Source organism: Equus asinus, chromosome 20 (genome assembly GCF_041296235.1).
Source record: "Equus asinus isolate D_3611 breed Donkey chromosome 20, EquAss-T2T_v2, whole genome shotgun sequence".
NCBI lineage: Eukaryota > Metazoa > Chordata > Mammalia > Perissodactyla > Equidae > Equus > Equus asinus.
Window position 1 is genome coordinate 60,243,771 of NC_091809.1, and position 19,190 is coordinate 60,262,960.

At 40.7% G+C, this 19,190-nt stretch overlaps 1 protein-coding gene across 12 annotated transcripts in view; it reads right to left on the minus strand.

The window, feature by feature from the left end:
* Positions 1 to 12,505, minus strand: part of YAP1 (Yes1 associated transcriptional regulator) — a 112,669-nt gene extending 100,164 nt beyond the window's left edge. For all 12 annotated transcript variants that reach the window (XM_070490385.1, XM_070490383.1, XM_070490384.1 and 9 more), the window contains exons 1-2: positions 12,040 to 12,505; positions 8,824 to 9,074 (exon numbers count right to left, since the gene is read on the minus strand). In XM_070490385.1, coding sequence (XP_070346486.1) covers positions 8,824 to 9,074; positions 12,040 to 12,360 — 572 coding nt within the window. In that variant the 5' untranslated portion in view covers positions 12,361 to 12,505. The remainder of the gene's footprint in view (positions 1 to 8,823; positions 9,075 to 12,039) is intronic.
* Between the last annotated feature and the right edge of the window lie 6,685 nt (positions 12,506 to 19,190).

Genomic DNA, 19,190 nt, shown 5'->3' on the forward strand with positions numbered 1-19,190 from the left:
CCTATGGATGAATCTATTTTAACCTAAACCAAGCTTTCAGGAAATTCTAACTACTTAAAAATCTCCAAGGTTAGTCTATAGGTAAAAAACACTCTCTCTATATTATTATTATTCTATGACATCTACAATGGCCTATTGAAGACTGACACAGCCACTTTTCTGAGCTGTATCTATTCAAAGAGGACTTGCCAGGGAAAGCAACACCCTAAATTAAGAAAAAACCAAGTTACATATTTCTGGAGGTTAACCTACATAAGCACACCAATAATTATTTAATCAATTTAGACATGCATAAATATTTTCTTTATCCTACTACCATCTGTATTGATGAAAACTAGGCGAAAGGAAGGAACGAAGGAAGACAGCCACAGGCCAATTTCACAAGGCTGCTTTACAGTAAAGCCCTACTTTTTAAAGCTGTGTATACTAGACAAAGAACTTGAAAATGACATACAAATAGATAGGAATATCTCCACTATTACATATAAGAATAGGAGTTAAGTTTTCAATCTCTCTGCCCCTTCACACTATTTCAGAATCCAAACCCTCTGAACAAAACTCATACACTGCCCAACGCCAACCACCTTGACGTCAAAGTAAAAAGTTCCCCCTTTAAGAAAATCTAACACATGAAGTTGAAAACTAGCAACACCAACACTAAAGGGGACAAATGTAATGGAATTAATCATTTGCCTGGTAAAAGCACTACTTAAATATTCATTAAAAAGTGATTCCGTGATATTTACGTCAAATCATATGAAACTGTCAACATTCATTGTTTTGGGCTTAAAAAATTAGCAACTTTATTTAGTCAACCTAATAGTTACAAATTGGATTCACAAAAATTCAGCCTACACACAACTTTTCAAAAACCTATTGCACACCCGCCTCCCTGGCCCAAGCAGGAGATGAGAAATTTATGTTCCAGAGAAATGGAGCCACAGGCTCTGGATTCAGATACCTGGCATAGCCAAGAACAGGGACGAAGCCCCACCCCTGTTCAACCCTAAAAACACTGGTAGTCAGTCTTAACACTCATCACCATCAATGCTCTCTAGAGAGAGGACTGGCAGATTTTTATCTGGAGAAACTGGCCCCTACAAGAGAACCTAACCAAGATACTGACACAGAGGACACCCCAGAACATCAGGGCCTGGGTGATCCCTGTTAAATCACTCTCCAGTGAGGTCCACTAAGACACTGAAAGCAGAAGAAAATTTAAAAAGAAACACCCACTATAATATCCTCATAGAGAGATTCTACTATTACATCCATGAAATAAGAACAGCATGTTATTAAAAATAACAAAGAAACAATGAGCTCAGAAAAGAGTCCTTGGAAATTAAGAATGATAAATAGCTTTTTGAAAAAAAAAATTCAACTGAAAAATTAAAAGCTAAAGTTGAAGGAATCTCCCAGAAAGCATAACAAAAGGCTATGTGAAGGAAAATGAGGGAGGACAGGAATAAGAAAATTAGAGAGTTATTCTGACTAGCCAGAATTCCAAAAAAGGAGAATAGATAAAACAGACTGGAAGAAATTATGCAGGAATTACTAAAAGAAATCTTTCCCAGGACCGAAGACAGGGCAACTGCACTACAAACCTTTAAGGGGCACCATTCACACTGAAGACTGAGTTTCCAAACCGTGCAATGTTTACAATGAATTAAAAAAGGGTGCATACCAAAGTACATCATGAAATTTAAGGCCTCCCCTAAAGATAATGAAAAAAATACTAAAATCCCTGAGAGAAGCAAATTGGGTTTAACTACTCAATAAGAAAACTGAAAGCTAGAATAAAATGGAGCATTACCTTCAAAACTCGAAGGAAAAATAACTTAACCTTGAATTCTACAACCAAATTGCCCACCAAAAGTCAACAGATAAAGATACTTTTAGACATAAAAGATCTCAACGTAGTTACCTACCATGCACCCTTTTTTCTCAGCAAATTCTTGAGGAATGAGCCAACACTAAGGGTTAGCAAATCAAGAAAGAGAAAAACAGTAAATAGGGTATCCAACCAAGAAGAGGGATGCAGGGACTTGCCAGGACGAGAGAGAAGGGAAGTGCCAGTAGGAAAACTCTGAAGCAAGTTGAGAGCAACCAGTCTAGCCCAGAGTAGGAAGACAAAGGACTCAGGAACGTTTCCGGGGGGGGGGGGGGGGGGGGGGGGGGGGGGGCAAAAAAGCAAAAAAAATACAAAGGAAAACAACAAAAAAAAAGACAACTAACAATTCCAAGAAAATATCAAAGTTGTTCAGGAAATCACATTACATTGTACAGCTCAGCTGCAGGCAAACTCTAAAGAGTCATAACAATGTAAAAATACTTAAAAAAAATTATAGTAAGTATACTGGGAGGATTAAGGAAAGGAAGAGGCAGAGGGTGCAGAAAAATTAAGAAATAGCAGTGCAGCATATTTTATAAATATGAAAATTTTAAAGGTATGGGGGGGTAGGAAATCTCAAGGGAGCTGAATGTTTGTGTCGGGAGAATGCAAGCAAGAGATTTTTTTAAAAGGTCAGAGCTGTTCTTTTTCTTTAAAACCTTCTAGTACTAAGGAATTTTCTAAATCTATGTATATGTTACCCACCTAAAAATTAAATTTCAAAATGTTTCTTTATGAGGCAATGAAAACAAGTATCTTTAAACCCATCTCCTTGGCAGAATTTAGGTGCTTCTTCCCCTTTCTCCTTTTCTGAATTTTTCAATTCTCTCTAATGAACATGTGTCACTTGTACAATAAAAAACAAACACCTTATTAAAAATCCATGAAATCAGATACATGTGGGAGGAATATGAGGGAGGGAGGACAATCTTACAAATATTAACAAAAGAACTCCACATTCATACTTGTACAGGAAAAAAAATCCTTATCTGACCCCCAACCTCCTAGGTGGTAGGGTTTAATTCCTTGCCCAAAGCCTGCTCCATATTATAGTCACTTCAGGGTATGAGAGAAGTTCAATTTCAAACAGCTTTCTAGTCCACATTCAATTTCGTGAAAGCACATAGTAGCACTCTGAATAAAGCCATCTTTACTCTAAACCCCAAATCAAATAGTCTATAGTTAAGTTTTCATGCATGTATCAAAAAGCACATCTCTTTAAACATACCTATTGGTCACATAAGGATCTTACTTTAAAAACAAACAGAAAACCTCCTTACTTTAGGTGAAGTATTTGCAAGAGGAAGAAAGGAGCTTTTAACGAAATGTACCATTCAGTACCCCCAAATCAGGACCCAGCCGAAGAATTTGATAAGTTTAGTGACTAACACTATCCTGTGAAGAGATAAGGAAGCGCACTAAAGTGAAGATAAGTTATAGCACTAACCACAAATAAAGCACTGAAAATATGTGGTGCAAGAAAACAGTAGTACTTTAAAAGATGTTCCTATTCGGATTATTTTGCTAATCTGCAACACTATTCAGAGAAACAAGACCAACTGATGTGTTAAAGATTACGATTCTTCTCACGCTAGGAGCCAAAAAGGGTTAAATTACTGACCACTTTTTCTTGTCTAAAATATTAAAAGGAAGGATAAAAGGACCGTTGTGATTTATACCAAACTTCTTTGTTTGGTTTTAGAAGGGGTCAAGCCCTCCGCAAATAGAAGTGCTTCCAGGGCGGCAGTACTTGCTCCCAGGAAACTTGGTGCTACCGTACTTGAGCAACCAGAACCATGAAGCAATTCTTCTTCATAAAAACAGCAATGTCTCTTTCATGGTTTGAAGTTGTGATTAATCCTAGAATCAGAAGCCTTTTTTTAAGAACTGCATCACTTAGTAACCATAGTTATGGAACCATACAGCTCTTTAAGACCTCTCTTTTATGCAATGCTACTCAACTATTATTAAACTTTCAAGCCATAATTAATGGCTAAATTATGCTATAACTAAAGGTAGCAAATTAAGCTTGAATAATCCTAAATCTTAACAACTGCTTTTTAAAACGACTTCACTTTGATTTGCTCTAAACCTCAACTTCACTATACATTTTCACAACTAAAAGGTTTAGAGTTCACCTCTCTTCAAAAGCCTTAAGGTAAACAGCAATTCAGAGTCATGCTAGTGTTACATGCTAGTGTTAGTTAGGATGCTAATTTACATTATTTTTCTAACTATAAAGTAACACATATTTCTGTACATTACTAATGAGGACTGATCCCAGGGTTTCAGAAACACTTTTTTTAAAGTTTCAACTATTCAAATATCACCTAGGCTTTTTTCTTAATAGTTAACATGAGTCTTTCGGGGAGGAATATTTTTTGAGTGTTATTTTTTAAAGAAAATTAGCCTACCATGTTGCAACCAACCGAGTCTGCTGCATTTAAACATTGTTTGTTAACTAAATATCTTTCGTAGTTCACACTAAAAATACTCATTTTTTTCCCCAGGAAATAAATTAATCTCTATGTTCTGTTTAATCTGTCACATCCACTATCTTCCAACTGTTTTTCTTCTGCCACTGCATTCAACAGTTCCCCAGAGTTTTTCTGCTGAAATCACTGCGGCACTGCGGGCCATTCTTCCCCGGGATGCCCACCCACTGAGCAGAAGCAAGCGTTTTTTCTGAGAGCTGGGGGGATACTTTCATCTTCTCTCTCCACCCTTCCTCAACAGCAAGACAAATGGGCAGAGACCAGGCCTCTCCTCAGACAGGGAAATACTTTGTGACTGCAATTTGAACTTTTTTGGTTTGCACCTTAATCAACATTTAATGGCAATATTACAAGCTTTTCTTTTTTAAAGGGAAATCATTTTGGTTACACTTGATATAGCAAGAAACCAAAAAACACAATAGCCTTACTCTTTATAAAACTGTTTCCTTTTAAAACATCTAATCTTCATTTTGGTAACAATATACATTTGCATGTGTGTATGGTCTTCTACTGGGCAAGTGTTTGGGAGAAGTGTAGATGAAATTATAAGAAGAAATGGTTTAATTCATCTCCTTTAATTGATACACTTCTGAGGTAGCTTTAATTAGGGCAGTGGAGCATTCATTTCTGAACTAACATGTAGCAAAAAAAAGAATCAAACCACTTATAGCAACCAATAACATCTGCAAGGCAACTGCGTTTAACGTTGGCATATTGGCTAAATCATAGGCTGTGCTATGTTGAAAATCTCTGAAAACATACCTTTTTAAACTACAGATCAAGATGCTCAATAAGTATAATTTTTAATCAAATCACAGCCACAAGAAACCTTGAAACTTCAAGGACTAAAAAGACTGTGGCCAGTTATTCAGAAAATGATAACAGAAATGAAACAAAATGACCTTTTAAAAATTAGAAGAACACTATTAAAACAATGCAAATCTACAAACTTTTAAAAATTATTGCCTCAGATTTCTTAAATCAAATTGTAAGGTCCTATATGGTATAGTAATATACAAGAAGTTCTTTGTACATGGTAACAGTTACAACGTATCAGATTCAATGAAATAAATCTGAGAAGTAAAAACACTCCTTGTAACCAGAGATATTATTGCAACCAGAGACATTATAGAATACTAATTCAGGAAGTTATTCAGCAGCTTATAAAGAAATAGGAAGTTGTTGACCAACTACTTGAAGAACTATTTCCTGTAGGAAAACTATAAGACAGCTGAAGAAGGCAATAATTCTCAGAGTAATAAAAAGAACGGATTCTTTTTAAATAAAAGCTCAATATACAATGTTGCAGAAATTAGTTTTAAACAGTAAATTCAGTAGAATATGTAATATACAGACTAAACTTTTTTTACACACTTCACAATCATAAAGAGCTTGAATACGTGTCGTTGATAAATGTAGCTAGTACTATACTTTCATAAGGTACAAGTCTTCTCCAGAACATCTTACTAACCCAGGGAGGGAGGGCTTTGAAAATACCAATGATCACCTGCCTACAATCTTTCAGTAATTATGCTGCCTTGAAAGGAGAAGACGGAAAAACTGACGTGAAAAATTATTCATATGTCACAAGGCAACAATTAGTTGTTTCCAAAGTCAACATTTCTAAGTTTTCAATCAAATTACATCACCTTGCATGTCTGGACCATTTATGGTCAGATTTCTTCATGCCAAGTATAAATCTCAATAAATTATATAGTTTGTAACTTAAAAATTTGTTCCAACAAGCATTTAAGAAGATGTATAGTGAGATATAATGTTTCACTGTTGAAATGAGTATAAAGTATGAAACTACATAGCTTAAATCTTCATTCTACATCTAGCTGGCAACACGTATCTTCTTTAGACATAAGATGAAAATGCATTAAGCATTGGTTGTAAAGAGAGCCTGACTTTTTTAAAACATCAAAACTAGGATAAAAATGAACTTGGACAATACCAAGTTGGCTCCAAAAGCTTCATTTATCATCTTTGACTCAGTAAGGACAGAAATTAATCTCATTTACCAGTGCAATACACAAAAATAAGTTACGACAACTCATACAGCCCATAACATTGTGGAAGTAGCTAAAAAGACGTGAACTAATCTTTTCTAACTTTTCTTCAAATGGCATATTGTTCATAAAACAGAAACTCTTTAGAAAAAAATGAAATTTTATTAGCCCACAGTACCCACCTTCCATATCCAATGCCTAGGGGCCCTCTCTACAATTATTCCTGACAGGTACCAACTAATGCATGATTTTGCCTGCTTTTACTGACCGAAGTTCATCTCTCAGGGAAAACCATTCTATTTCTGAAAGGTTTGATATGAGAAAATTATACCGAGTCAAAAATCCTCATGTTTCTTATCATAGAACAAGCCTAATTTTACTTCCACATGAGAGTCCCTCAGAAATCTTGAAGAACAATCATGTTTATCTCTCTTCTTTCCCAGTTTCTTCTTTTCCAGGTAAGCTTCTCTCCACTCCTGCAACCATTACTCCTATGGCATACTTTTCATATCATTTTGGCCTGGTTTACCTTCCCTACAGGCTGACTCAATTGGGGTGTTTGGGGGGTGTGTGTGTGTGTGTGTGTGTGTGTGTGTGTGTGTATGCCCTTCAGCAGGCTGACTCAATTGGGGTGTTTGGGGGGTGTGTGTGTGTGTGTGTGTGTGTGTGTGTGTGTGTGTGTGTGTGTGTATGCCCTTCACTAATTCATCTTTATCAATATATTTAACGGAAACGCTTCTTCTCAGAGGAACCATTGGAACTTTCAAAAATAAATTATAGAATATTTATTTCATCTCAAAACAAAAAGATCATTCAAAATAATGAAAATGTAGGCAAATGTCTACCTATAAGCAATTATTACAGATACAAAAAACTAAGAGCATAAATGTTGCTATTTAACCTTAAACTTTTAGCTTCGGCATGAACCAAAGAAAGGAGGCAAGCAGGCTATTAAGTTGTTTAAAAATCTCCCCAGGTCAGCATGTGACCCAGCAGGGAGAGGTTCAAAAGAGTAAAGCCTTTCTTTTTCCTCCTAACAACCTGGTTTGTTTCCACTCCTTTTCCCTTCAAGACATCCCTCACAGCTAGCAGCTCTTTCAATCATTTACTTTGGATGTCTGCTTGAGAACAAATGATCTTGCTCATGCAGATGAGTTTGCCAGACTTGTGTGTACTTTCCAGTCTCAGGCACTTTATTGTTCTGGTTGAAACCTGACCCTTTGAAATGGATACCAGGACACCAGAAAACAAATTAAAAAAAGAAGAAAAAAGTTGCAGGAAAGGGGCCAAAAAACTGCAGAAGCTTTTCAAGATCAAAATTTTTTCCTCTGCCCTTCTCCTAAATAAGCCTGTCACAAAACTGTACCTTACATTACAAAGTAACAACCCACTCTGAGACATTTATTGAGACTCACACAACAGTATCATTAATTGTGTTATCTGATCTAATAAATAAATGTTACATTTGCCTTAGTAGATTGTCAAGACAGATCTCAATCAAAACTTCGACCATTTTTCACTTTATCATCTCAACCTGATTAAACAGTACTAAGTAAGCAACTCTTTAAAAATATCAACTTCAGTCTGTAACAATTACTTTCAGAAAACATTTTGTATACACTTAATCCAAAAAGCCCGATACAAATATTAAGGTCTCATCTATAATTCCACAGTGAGGGGGGATAAAAATTCTATTTTCATCTTTAATGAAAATTTGCTATTTTGTTAAAGACAAAAAGGCTGATAAAAATAAACAGCCCAATGCCCTTGTTTTTGTTTTCCCAAAGAGGGATTCTGTTCTGAAGACCTGCTAGTCTGGAAGAAGTGTGCCACTGAGCAACTGTATATCAAAACCGAAAATTCATATTTCTCTTCACATTTTGGGGAAAAAACTGATAAGTCACATCAAACTGCAGCTAAAGGGTTTGTCATTTCACAACCTGAAATATTGTAAAATTAGACTCCCAAAGAAGTCCTACTTATTTTGTAGTTTTACCAATAAAATACTTATTTAAAAGAATATAAGAAGCGCCATACATATTTAATAGGACTATGCCAACCTTATAATTCTCACGATTTGAAATTTTTCATGGTATTCTTTCAGTTTTGAGCTAAGCTAATTAAAAGGTTTGGCACAAACTCAAAAGAGAGTATGAGAATATGCAAATTGCCACAAAAGAAAAGGTTAAGAATCAATCTTTCAAAATATTACCCAAGCTAAAGAAGGTATTTAGGTCATACCAAACTGGAAAAAAAAAAAATTGAAGCTATACCAGAGCTTGACATAAACATTAAATATAAAAATATAAATAAAAAATACATTAAGTAGAATATAAAAATGACATTTTATATTGACACCACTTTACTGTGTTTTCCAAAATATGTTTTTCCTAGAAAACTATCTCCCACCATTATTTTCACTTACTTTAAAAAGTATCTCTGACCAGAAGATGTCTTCGCCATCTCCCAGCCTGCTGGCAGAGGTACGTCATCTGGTATCTCAAAAGAAGACTGTCGAAGGTGTTGAGCAGCGGGTGTAGCTGCTGGGCCAGAGACTACTCCAGTGGGAGTCAATGTCCCAGGCGATACGGCTCCCAGCTGCAGGGAAGCTGGAGAGGAATGAGCCCGAACATGCTGTGGAGTCAGGGCTCCTGCAGTGCCTGCATCAGTACTGGCCTATTAGGAATAGTAAAATGAACATTTCTTAAAAACTGTCTTTAAAGTGAGTCCCTTTAAATTTCCTAGATAGAATTTCATTGCAATCAAATATCTAAGTACCAAAGGCAAATTTCAACATTTAATATTTGACACAGAGGAATACAGGTTTGCAGATGGATACTTTTAAATGGTTGATGTAATTTTAATATGTACGTTTACAAACACTTGTCATTTTACTGATAAGCAGTCCATCTAAGTGAATTCCTACCTACTACACATTAGACATGCCTTCTACATATTGTAGAGGCAAACAGTACAGAAAGAATGAAACATCCCTAAAATAATAAATGATGAACTTTAAAACCTAATTTCTAAAAGGTGGTATGGGTGCTTTTCCAAGTTCTAAAATGTTCCAGGTATAAACAAAACCTAAGAAATATAACAACTATGCTTTCTTTTTCTTAGCTAGGTTTTGAGTAATGTTTTTTCCTACCACGCCTTAAACACATGACAATTGTCATTTCTCCTCACTATGGACAAATGCCATTAATAAAGCAATCACCACAAGTTATACAACTTTTAATGAATGCAAAAGATTTAGAACCATCCAAATGTTCTTAAAAGCCAACTAATGAATGAAATGAAAACCCAACCATATATTTGTGTCTAGATGATAAAGATAGCAACAGCTCAATTATAACTTAAGAAGTTACACACTTACGTATTTACAACTGTGTAACAGCAGAAAAAATTCTGCACTCCCGACCCTCAAGATCTGGGTTCTAGTCCAAGCTGGTTAGCGTGACACTGAACAAAAACCTTAATCTCTGAGAGCCTCAGTTTTCTCATTTGTAAAACAGTTTTCATGACAGAAAAATGGAAAATACACATATATATGAATGAAAATATCCATTAGTTTGTGGACAATAGTATTTACAACCCACATTCATAATCTAGTATAGTTATTTAAATTCCTTGATTAGAATTAGGATTGTCAAAAAGTTAGAATTTCCTAGATTCACATAGGCAAGGAAGGGAGACTGGAAGCAATGCGCAGGGGCGCATCTGCCTTAAAGTCAAGTCGTGTACCTCACAGTAGATTTGAATGAGGAAATCATTAGGAGAAATAAAAATCAAACTTACACACACACAACATTTAGTTAAGAAACTTATTAAAAACAAACTATAAATTATTAATAGTATAAATGCATAAACTGCTGGATATAAATTCTTGTGCAATTATTTACTAGAAGAGTCAGGACACTTTTCAGTTGCAATTCCTTTTGGCTTATAGATGCCACAAAATGGGGAATTCAATCTCCTATGTGTATTATACTTTCAAAACATATTAAGTAACTAGCAGCATAGCTTGCAGTCTGCAGGGTGCAATGCCAACACACATTTACCCATAATGAATCCAGAAACCCACTTCCAGGGGGAAGAGAAAAAAGCATACCTAAGTCTACTTCTTACAAATTGAACTGTTTAGGCAAGCAGCTAAATTGTTTTTCCTTTCTCCTCCTTAACCCAGGTTTTTGTCAGCAGGTTAAGTGAGTTTTCTTGAGTTCCAAAACCCCCTTAGTCTGCGGCAGGAGAACATACAGCAGGCCTGCAAACAGGAGGGGGAGTGGGAATAGCAGTGGGGGTGCTAACTCTGCTTTCCACTCAACTTACAGCCCGAGTGGACTAACTACATTGTAGTATTTGGAAAACCAATTAACTTTTGGACAAAGCTCCTAAGCTGAAGTTTCGCCTGAAGCAAGTTCTTTAAAAAAAAAAAAAAGGAAAGAAAGAAAAACCTACACTAAACAAATCTACTGTGGGAATGTTAACACTTTCATAATAGTTTCACTTCAATGTTGGATCAAGTTGACAAAATAATCGAACGTAGTGTATGTGGAACAGCCATGTTCGTATCCTCAGTAAGAATTAAAAGCAATGGCGAGCCTCGAATTAGTCATCGCTTCCCAAACATTAACTTTTAATCACAGTTGAACTAGGGAGGACTCGGCCTATGAGTCAACCTGCACTGTATTATCAAAGGCTTGTGTTAAAACCAAGGCATTGTAAAGCGCGACTCAGGTCCTGCACAACGTGCAGATGTGGCTAATTTAAAGGCATTTCAGCAGACTGTAAATAATAGTCTACAATTGGGAAACCAACACGTGAAAGTTTGATAAGAGCTAGCCTGCCCGAGTTGCAAGGCACAAGGGAAGCGCGGGGGTGAAAGCGCTAACTCCATAAACAACTTCCAGGAAAGTCTGGATCCTGTATTCAGAAAGCGCCGGGGCCGCGAGGAAAATAAATGCTTTCGGGAGGGGGAGGGGGAGAAGGAGCAAGAAACGGAATGGACTGGTTCAACCCCCACCCCCAATCAACACTGCAAAACAAGAGAACAATTATTGGACTCCCCAGGAGACTGAAGTGGACCGAGAGCCCCCGAAGGAAAGGGGCCCAGGGCTCAACTTCACAAACTCGGCCGCCGCTGGCAACGCACCCACACAAATGCCAGAGGCCTTCCTCCCCCTCCCCCTCCCCCTGCCCCGGCCGGCGGCGGCGGGAGCGAAGGTGCGGAGCGCGGCGGCGCGCGCATTGTGCAAGCCCACCGCGGCCGGGGCCCGCTCTCCCCACCCCCTTCCTTCCTCCCCACCTCCCCCGCCACTCCCGCCAACCTCCCGGGAACCCCAGGAAGAAAGAAAGAAAGGAAGAAGGGGAAAAGCACACCCCCCGGGGCTGCAACCGCAGAGAGAAACTCCGAGGGGAAAAACAAATCTCGGCCCCGGACTCCGGGAGGAGCGGGGAGGCGGGCCCCGCGGCCGAGCGGGCGCCTCCGGCCCCTCCACGGCTCCGCGCGGGCCCCCGCCCCCACCTGGCTCGGGCTCGCGGAGCCCCCCACCCCGGCCCAGGCTGCAGCCGCCGCTCCCTAGCGCCCCGGGCCTGGGGCCCGCCCGACGGGGAAGGGGGCCGGGGGCGGCGAGGTTACCTGTCGGGAGTGGGATTTGGGCTCGGGCGGCTTGAAGAAGGAGTCCGGCAGCTTCCGGAGCCTCATGGGCAAGGTCTGGGGCACGTTGGCTGTCTTGGGGTTCATGACGGCGTTGAAAAGCGCCTCCAGGTCGGTCTCCGAGTCCCCCCGGACGTGCACGATCTGGTGCCCGGCGGGGGGGGCCTGCGACGCCGCCTGGGACCCCGGGGGGGCCGGCTGCCCGGGACCGGACGGCGGGCCCTGCCCCTGGGGGGCCTGCGCGGGCGGCTGCCCTTGGCCCTGGGGGGCCGGCTGAGGCGGCGGCTGCTGCCCGGGATCCATGGCTCCTGCCTCCCCCGACGCGCACCCCGACCAGGCGGGCTGAGGGCTCCGCCCGGGCGCCCCGGCTCGTCGGGCCGAGACGGGAGAAGCGGCGAGGGCGGCGAGGCGGCGGGAGCGGCGCTCTCCTCGCTCTCAGGGCCGGGGGGCTGCGCCGCGGCCCCGCATCCCCCGCCCGGCGCCTCCGCCCCCGCCCGCGCCCGCGCCCCGGCTCCGCTGGTCTGGCGGCTGCGCCTCGGGAGGGGCTGCGAGAGACCCGGAGCCGCGGCGCCGGAGAACTTTTTTGCCTTCAGTCCCTTGACGGCTGCCGCACAGCGCGTTGCCTCTCCCCTCCCCCTTTCTCTTTTATTTCCTTTTCTTGTTCCTTCCTTCCTCCCTTTCTTTTCCCCGGCGGCGGCTGCGCCCGACTGCGACAGAAACTCGCTTCAGACGCCCAAACTAAAGTTGAGAGAAACGCCCGCCCGAGCCGCTCGCCGGCTCCGCCTCCTCGCGGCTCTTCCTTCCTCTGCGCGCCCGCCCGCACCGGATCGGCGGCCGGCCGCCGAGGGAAACTTTCCCCTGCAAGTTCCTACATTCCTGCGGACTCCGGGCCTCCGCCGCCCCTCCCGGCCGCACGTGACCCGCTCGCCCTCCGTCCCGGCCTGCGCCAGCGGGGCCCGGAGCGTGCCGGCGGGGCGGCCGGCCCGACGACCCACGTCGAGTCCAGTCTGGGTCGGAACCCCGGTCTCTGCGGAGAACGCGGCCGCAGGAAGGCCTCCCGCCGGTCCGCGGGAAAGGCGGACAGGATCCCAGCTCGTTCTGAGACGCGAAGCAGTTGAGGCCGAAGGGAGTCGGGAGGGGACGTGTAAATCCACTTCAACCGCCCTCGCGTTAGCTCGATTTGACCAACCGGAGTGCCAGTGCGGGCTTAAAGCCTAAGGATAGGTTGAAGTTACAGTAGATACCCATAACCAGCACAGATTTTAATAAGGGTCCACTTTTTAACATTAACTTGATTTTTTTTTCCACTTCTTAATATGCAAAAACCTGCTTGGAAGGGATCAACGATTACTGTAATTTGAAGCTTCGAGACTAAATGTGTGACAATGTAATTTACCCAAAAAAATGCCTTTTTTAAAAGTGAAAACTTTTTAGCGCTCCAGTTTGCAAGATGGTCGTGAAAACCTCAATGCAAAAAATCACTGCTTCGCTTTGGTTACAAGCATTCCTCTGTGTACCTGCCTTTCATCATCGAGGGGATGGGAGCCTGCCCTCTTTGTTAGCCCTGTGCCTGGCACAAGGGTGGACTCCGTGAATGTTGACTGAATAAGAAATGGATGGATGAGGAGCTCACCTAGTTCTGTATGTGGCAGTGTCTTACATGCAAGGAGTCCATTTGAAATCACTCAAGAGCAATGAAAATTTGTTTTTTAATTAATACATTCTAAGATTTTTTTTAAAGAAAAAAAAGCTTTATAGAGAGAATTCACATACCACACAATTTGTCCATTTAAGCAATTCAGTGTTTTTAGTATATTCACAGAGTTGTATGTCACTCTGATTTTAAATCCGTTAGCCGGTTCTAAGCAAATCTAGGTTCTTGTTTTAATGATTTTGTCTGCAATGCTAGTGAAATAGATGTATAAATAGGATTAAGCAAGAAAAGATCCCCCGAGCAAAAAGATAATCTCTTCCTCCAGCCAGGACTTGCCCAAGAGAATTCTGAGGAGGAATCTACATCCGTTGGTGAAGTAGGGTGGGGTCAGAAGAAGAGGCTTCAGACCCTCAAGATTTTAAGGCAAGACTCTAATCAACTTCTTTGGACCCCAATTTCCTCTGAAAAAAAAGGAATCCCAATCAATGACTCCCATGACAGCGGCTTGGATTTATCCCCACCCACATCCCCAAATGTCAAGTGCATTTAACCACAAACTTGTAGGTTCTGGAGTTATAGAAATTTGAGTTCAGATCTCAATTCCACCATTTACAGGTTGTGACACATTGGACAAGTTGCTTCTTTCCTGTTTTTTAATTTCTTTAATATTGGGGTCAGGGGTAATAATACCTACTTCATAGGTTGAGGCATTAAATGAGTCAATGCACATAAAGTATTTAGCCCAGTTTTTGGCATGTAGTGAGTTCTGCATAAATGTCAGCTATCATTCACAGATTACTTCCCATGTAGTGACGTGACCTCTGCTTTGCAGCAGACCCCCTCGGGGACCCTGTTGGCAGTCCCTTCCTGTCACATCCAATAATAAATCCACACAAACAAAGCCTTTGGGCAGAAACTATGCATTAAAAATTTCAACTGAAAAAAACCAAAAACCAAAGTGATTGAACACCTAGGATTGTAATGGAAGCTGTCACTTTAGAGCATTTACTACTATGAACACTAATTAAAAGGCTTAGGGTACAGCAGAGGTTGCTTTGTTCAATATTGTTTCACCTGCCATTAAATTGAGAACAAAATTACTTTGATAAGTGGATTGAAAGGCTGTTTGGAGTTATTTTATGTTCTGTAAGCACCTCTGTAGCATCAACCAAGATTTTGTAATTTACTATGCCTCATTATAAAATTTCAGTCACAGGTTAGTATGGGATAAAGATAACATGTATGCAATCCTTCCCCTCTCTTCCTGTCCAGCCCCACTTTTAGAGCAATTATCAGTTTAAGGCACCTTGAGCTAGGGAGTCACCTTCTTCATACAAAGACCCACCATTCCCCTGGATCATTTTCAGAGTTCATGTAGATAACTATCTCAAAACACTAGTCTTACAATGACTTGCCCTCCCAACTACAGCGGACCCTCATGTCACTCCACATTAGCCACCTGCTCCTGTGTCCACTCGCTGTCATCCAGAAATACTCCAGTTGTGAAATCAAACAGTGTTATACTAGTTTCTTAATAGCCGGTTCTCTGGTTTTGTTACTCATGCCTCTTTTCTACCAACTTATCACTCCCTCCTGTTTTTACTTCTTTCTCAATTCAGTTTATAAATCATAACTCATTATTTCAACCTCTCAATCATCTATGCCCTCAATTCCATTGCCCCATGTATTTCAGTGAACTGAGTCTATTAAACTGGATTAATCTAGTCATCGGTCTTTTCCACTCCAACACCTAAGGCTTATGGGAGCCTGGGCCCCACATTTGTTAAAAGCTTCAATTAAAGCTTTTGACATTTTGTCCAAGTGAGGTTATACTATCATCCCAGAGATATACTGACATGATTACAAGAAGGCATTCATTGTAGAACTTTAAACTTTGTCCTATTACCAAATCACACTATCTGTAATGCATTATGAATTAATATTTTAAGTAAATTCTGTCATTATCTGGTGAATAGCACAATTATATCGCATTGTAACCATTGTGTGTTAAAAGTTTTAATTTGCTAAGTGTAAGCATTTGAAATATACTCTAGTTTTATAACCCTCTCTTGGCATTCCATTATGCTTGAATATCCTGGCGACTTGAAAAGAGGAAGTATCCCAGCCTCTGGAAAGCCTAGCTGACACCCAGCTTCCTGGGGACAACTGGAGAGAATCTCAGAGGCTAGTGGATTGGTGCTCTCCATATTTATAGTCTTTAACCATGTTTCCTTGTGTCCGCAATCAGCTTCTCATTCATATGATAGCTATTCTAAATTTTACCACTCTCCTCACCATGTTTATTCATCATCTTCCTACCCTTCAGAAAACTGTATCACCACCAATTGCTGAGAGAAATGGAGGGCATCATGCACACAAACCCTAAGTCTTCCTCTGAACCTAGAGAAATGAATATACAACCTCACAAGGCCTACCCTCCACAGGTACATTTTTTGAAAGAGCAGTCCACAAGACTGATTTTCACTTCCTCACCTTTTGTTCATTTACCCTTTGACTCAACACACCTAAAAACGAACTCTACCCCTAATCTTCTGCACCTCCTACCACAGACACACCCTCCAAAACCACATCCTACTTCTGATTCACCATCTCAGTTAATGGCATGATGGGCCACCCAGTTGTTGAAGCCAGAAAACTGAGTGTCCTCTTAATTGCCTCCCTCTCATCACTTACATCCAACCTGTTCATAATGCATGTTTTCTTTCAGGTCTTACAGTCTGCTGCCCAACTCCATGTCCATTTCCACTTCTACCTCACTTCCCATCATTTTTCGCAGAGCTTCCAAAATCATGTCCCTGCTTCTAGTTTTATGTGGCTCCATTAGACTTCTATTCTGATGTCAGTGATCTTTTCAGCATAAAAGTCTGATCATATTGTGATATAATTCAGGACAAATCCAACCTCTTAGGATGGTAGATAAGGCCCTTCACCATTCTGGTCCTTGCTTCTCTCCTAAACCAATCTCTTGCAAGTCACCTATATATGTTCTGTTTTCCATGCATACTGCATCACTTGTGGTTCCTTGAATAAGCCATTTTCCCTCTTACCCTTTGGCCTCTGCAGATGTTATTCTTGCCTTTTGGAACTCTCCTACTCCTCTTTTCCCGTGGTTTCCCTTGGTACTCAACCTTCAAGACTTAATCCATGTGTCTACCCCTAACAGGAAGCCCTCCTTGGCTCTCCCCTTCTCACTGGTCTCCACCCCACGGTAGGTGAGTGGCTTTTTCTCTGGGATCTCACAGAAACTGCTCACCACCTCCAGCATGACATGTACCATGGTTTGTTGTAATTTTTTTCCATGTGTCTGTGTCCCCAGCACGACTCTTGGTACTTCTGCAACAGTGCCTGCCATCTCTTTATTCCCATACCAGCAGTGCTTAATAGTAGGTGCTCAATAAATACAGAAAAGGAGGAGGGGAAAGAGGTAAGGAGGGATCCCAGAGCCCAAAAGTAAAGGTACGGGTTTGGATCTCAAATAACTAACTTGCTGCCATGATTCTAGTTTTGAAAATTCAGTCTCCACAACCAGACAGAAGTTTCTATATCATATACCTCCAAGACTTACAACATTTGGTAAATGCTAGTGAATTTGCCTGAATTTTCAAATGTTCTTGATGGAATAAAAGTAACAGTTAACATTATGCCAGACGCTGTGCTAAGTTCCTTAAATGGAGTATCTCATTTAATCCTTATAACAACCCTTTAAAATTAAAAATTAAAATTAAAAACAACCTCTTATAGATGAGGAAGCTGAGGCACAGAGAAGTTGAATAACTTACCCAAAGTTGTACTGCTGGTAAGTGGTGGAGCTGAATTTGAATCTACAGTTCTGATTCCAGAACTCAAACTCTGCATCAGGAATATTATGTTTAACTGCAGACAGTTCAAAAGAGTTATTGACGAATTTATGCATCATAAGGAAGTAGAGCAACTCTGTCATTTAAGGAATGTTTTATTTATTTCTGTTGACTAATAAGTGCTGGTTTAAGGTCATGTAGCCTTTTTTTTAAAGATTGGCACCTGAGCTAACAACTGTTGCCAATCTTTTTTTTTTTTTCTGCTTTTTCTCCCCAAATCCCCCAAGCACATAGTGGTATATTTTAGTTGTGGGTCCTTCTAGTTGTGGCATGTGGGACGCCGCCTCAGCATGGCCTGATGAGCAGTGCCATGTCCGCGCCCAGGATCCGAACCAGCGAAACCCTGGGCCGCAGAAGCAGAGCGTGCAAATTTAGCCACTTGGCTATGGGCTGGCCCCAAGGTTATGTAGTCTTAATATTAAACGTTAAGGACAAAGCTTGGTTCAGTTCCGGGAAGTCAGATTGAAAGTGTGAAGAGGCAGAACCTTTTACGCCAAAAAAGAAGTTGTTTAGAAAAAATTTACTGGACAATATACTTTTTATGGTTTTTCATACTGCAAGGGATACGGGTTACCTCAGTTAATGAGGGTCTAACGAGAATTCACAAGGAGAAAGAGAGAAAGAAGCAGTCTAACACCTGGAGCTGGGCTTCACGTAGCTCTATGTCTTGCTCAGGATTCACTGTAGCTTTACCTGCACTGGCAGGATCTCCTAATGCCCAGAATCAATCACGCTCTTTTTCTAAGTCCCCCTATCACAGTCATCCACGACTGGGACTTGGCTTCCCTTTCTGCTAAAACTTGAGGACTCCTTTCCTCTCTTCCTCGTGATTTCTGTTCACTCATGGCTTCATCACCTCAAAGCTTCTAATTATTCCCTTCTGTTTTTGGGTCTTCCTACTGTCTACTAACTATATGTCTGGCACTGAGTAGATGAAATTAAGATGAAACGTTTGTTTAAGTACTTGTAGAGTGCTGATTATGTGCCAGGCATGGGTAGTAATTGATACTATACTGCCTATTTCACAGGATAATAAGGAAGATTAAATAAAATAAGAAGTGTGAACGACTTTTCATTATTGCATCATGCAGTTTAAGAAGGCCCAAGATTTAGTTGACCTGGTGTAACTGCATGAAGAGAATTTAAGGAACAGCTTGAAGAAAGTTCTGCTTGACCTGATATGAGTTCATTATTCAACCCAGAGACATTATCTCAGAGTTCTCCACTTTAATATTTAGAAGATATTTTGTGTGTATTTGTGAATTAACATAGTCCTGAAATTATTTATTCTATCATTCTAATTCATGTTCTGAATTCTCAAATGTAAAATGTTTATTACTACAGCCTGTGTCGATTGTTATGCGTGTTCCACATTAGATGCTAATCAATAATTATGAGATAGTCTCTGGCTTGAAGGAGTACTCGCTGCAATAGTTAGAAACAACTGTGAACAATAAATGGATATGATAATGACCAGGAGCCTTGTCGAACAGTTTTTCAGTCTAGTTCTGGATAGAAGGGAATCTCATATCTCATAGCCCTACCTCTAATTATAGCTGTAAGCTACCCATTTCTTTAAAAAAAATTTCAAAACTAGTACA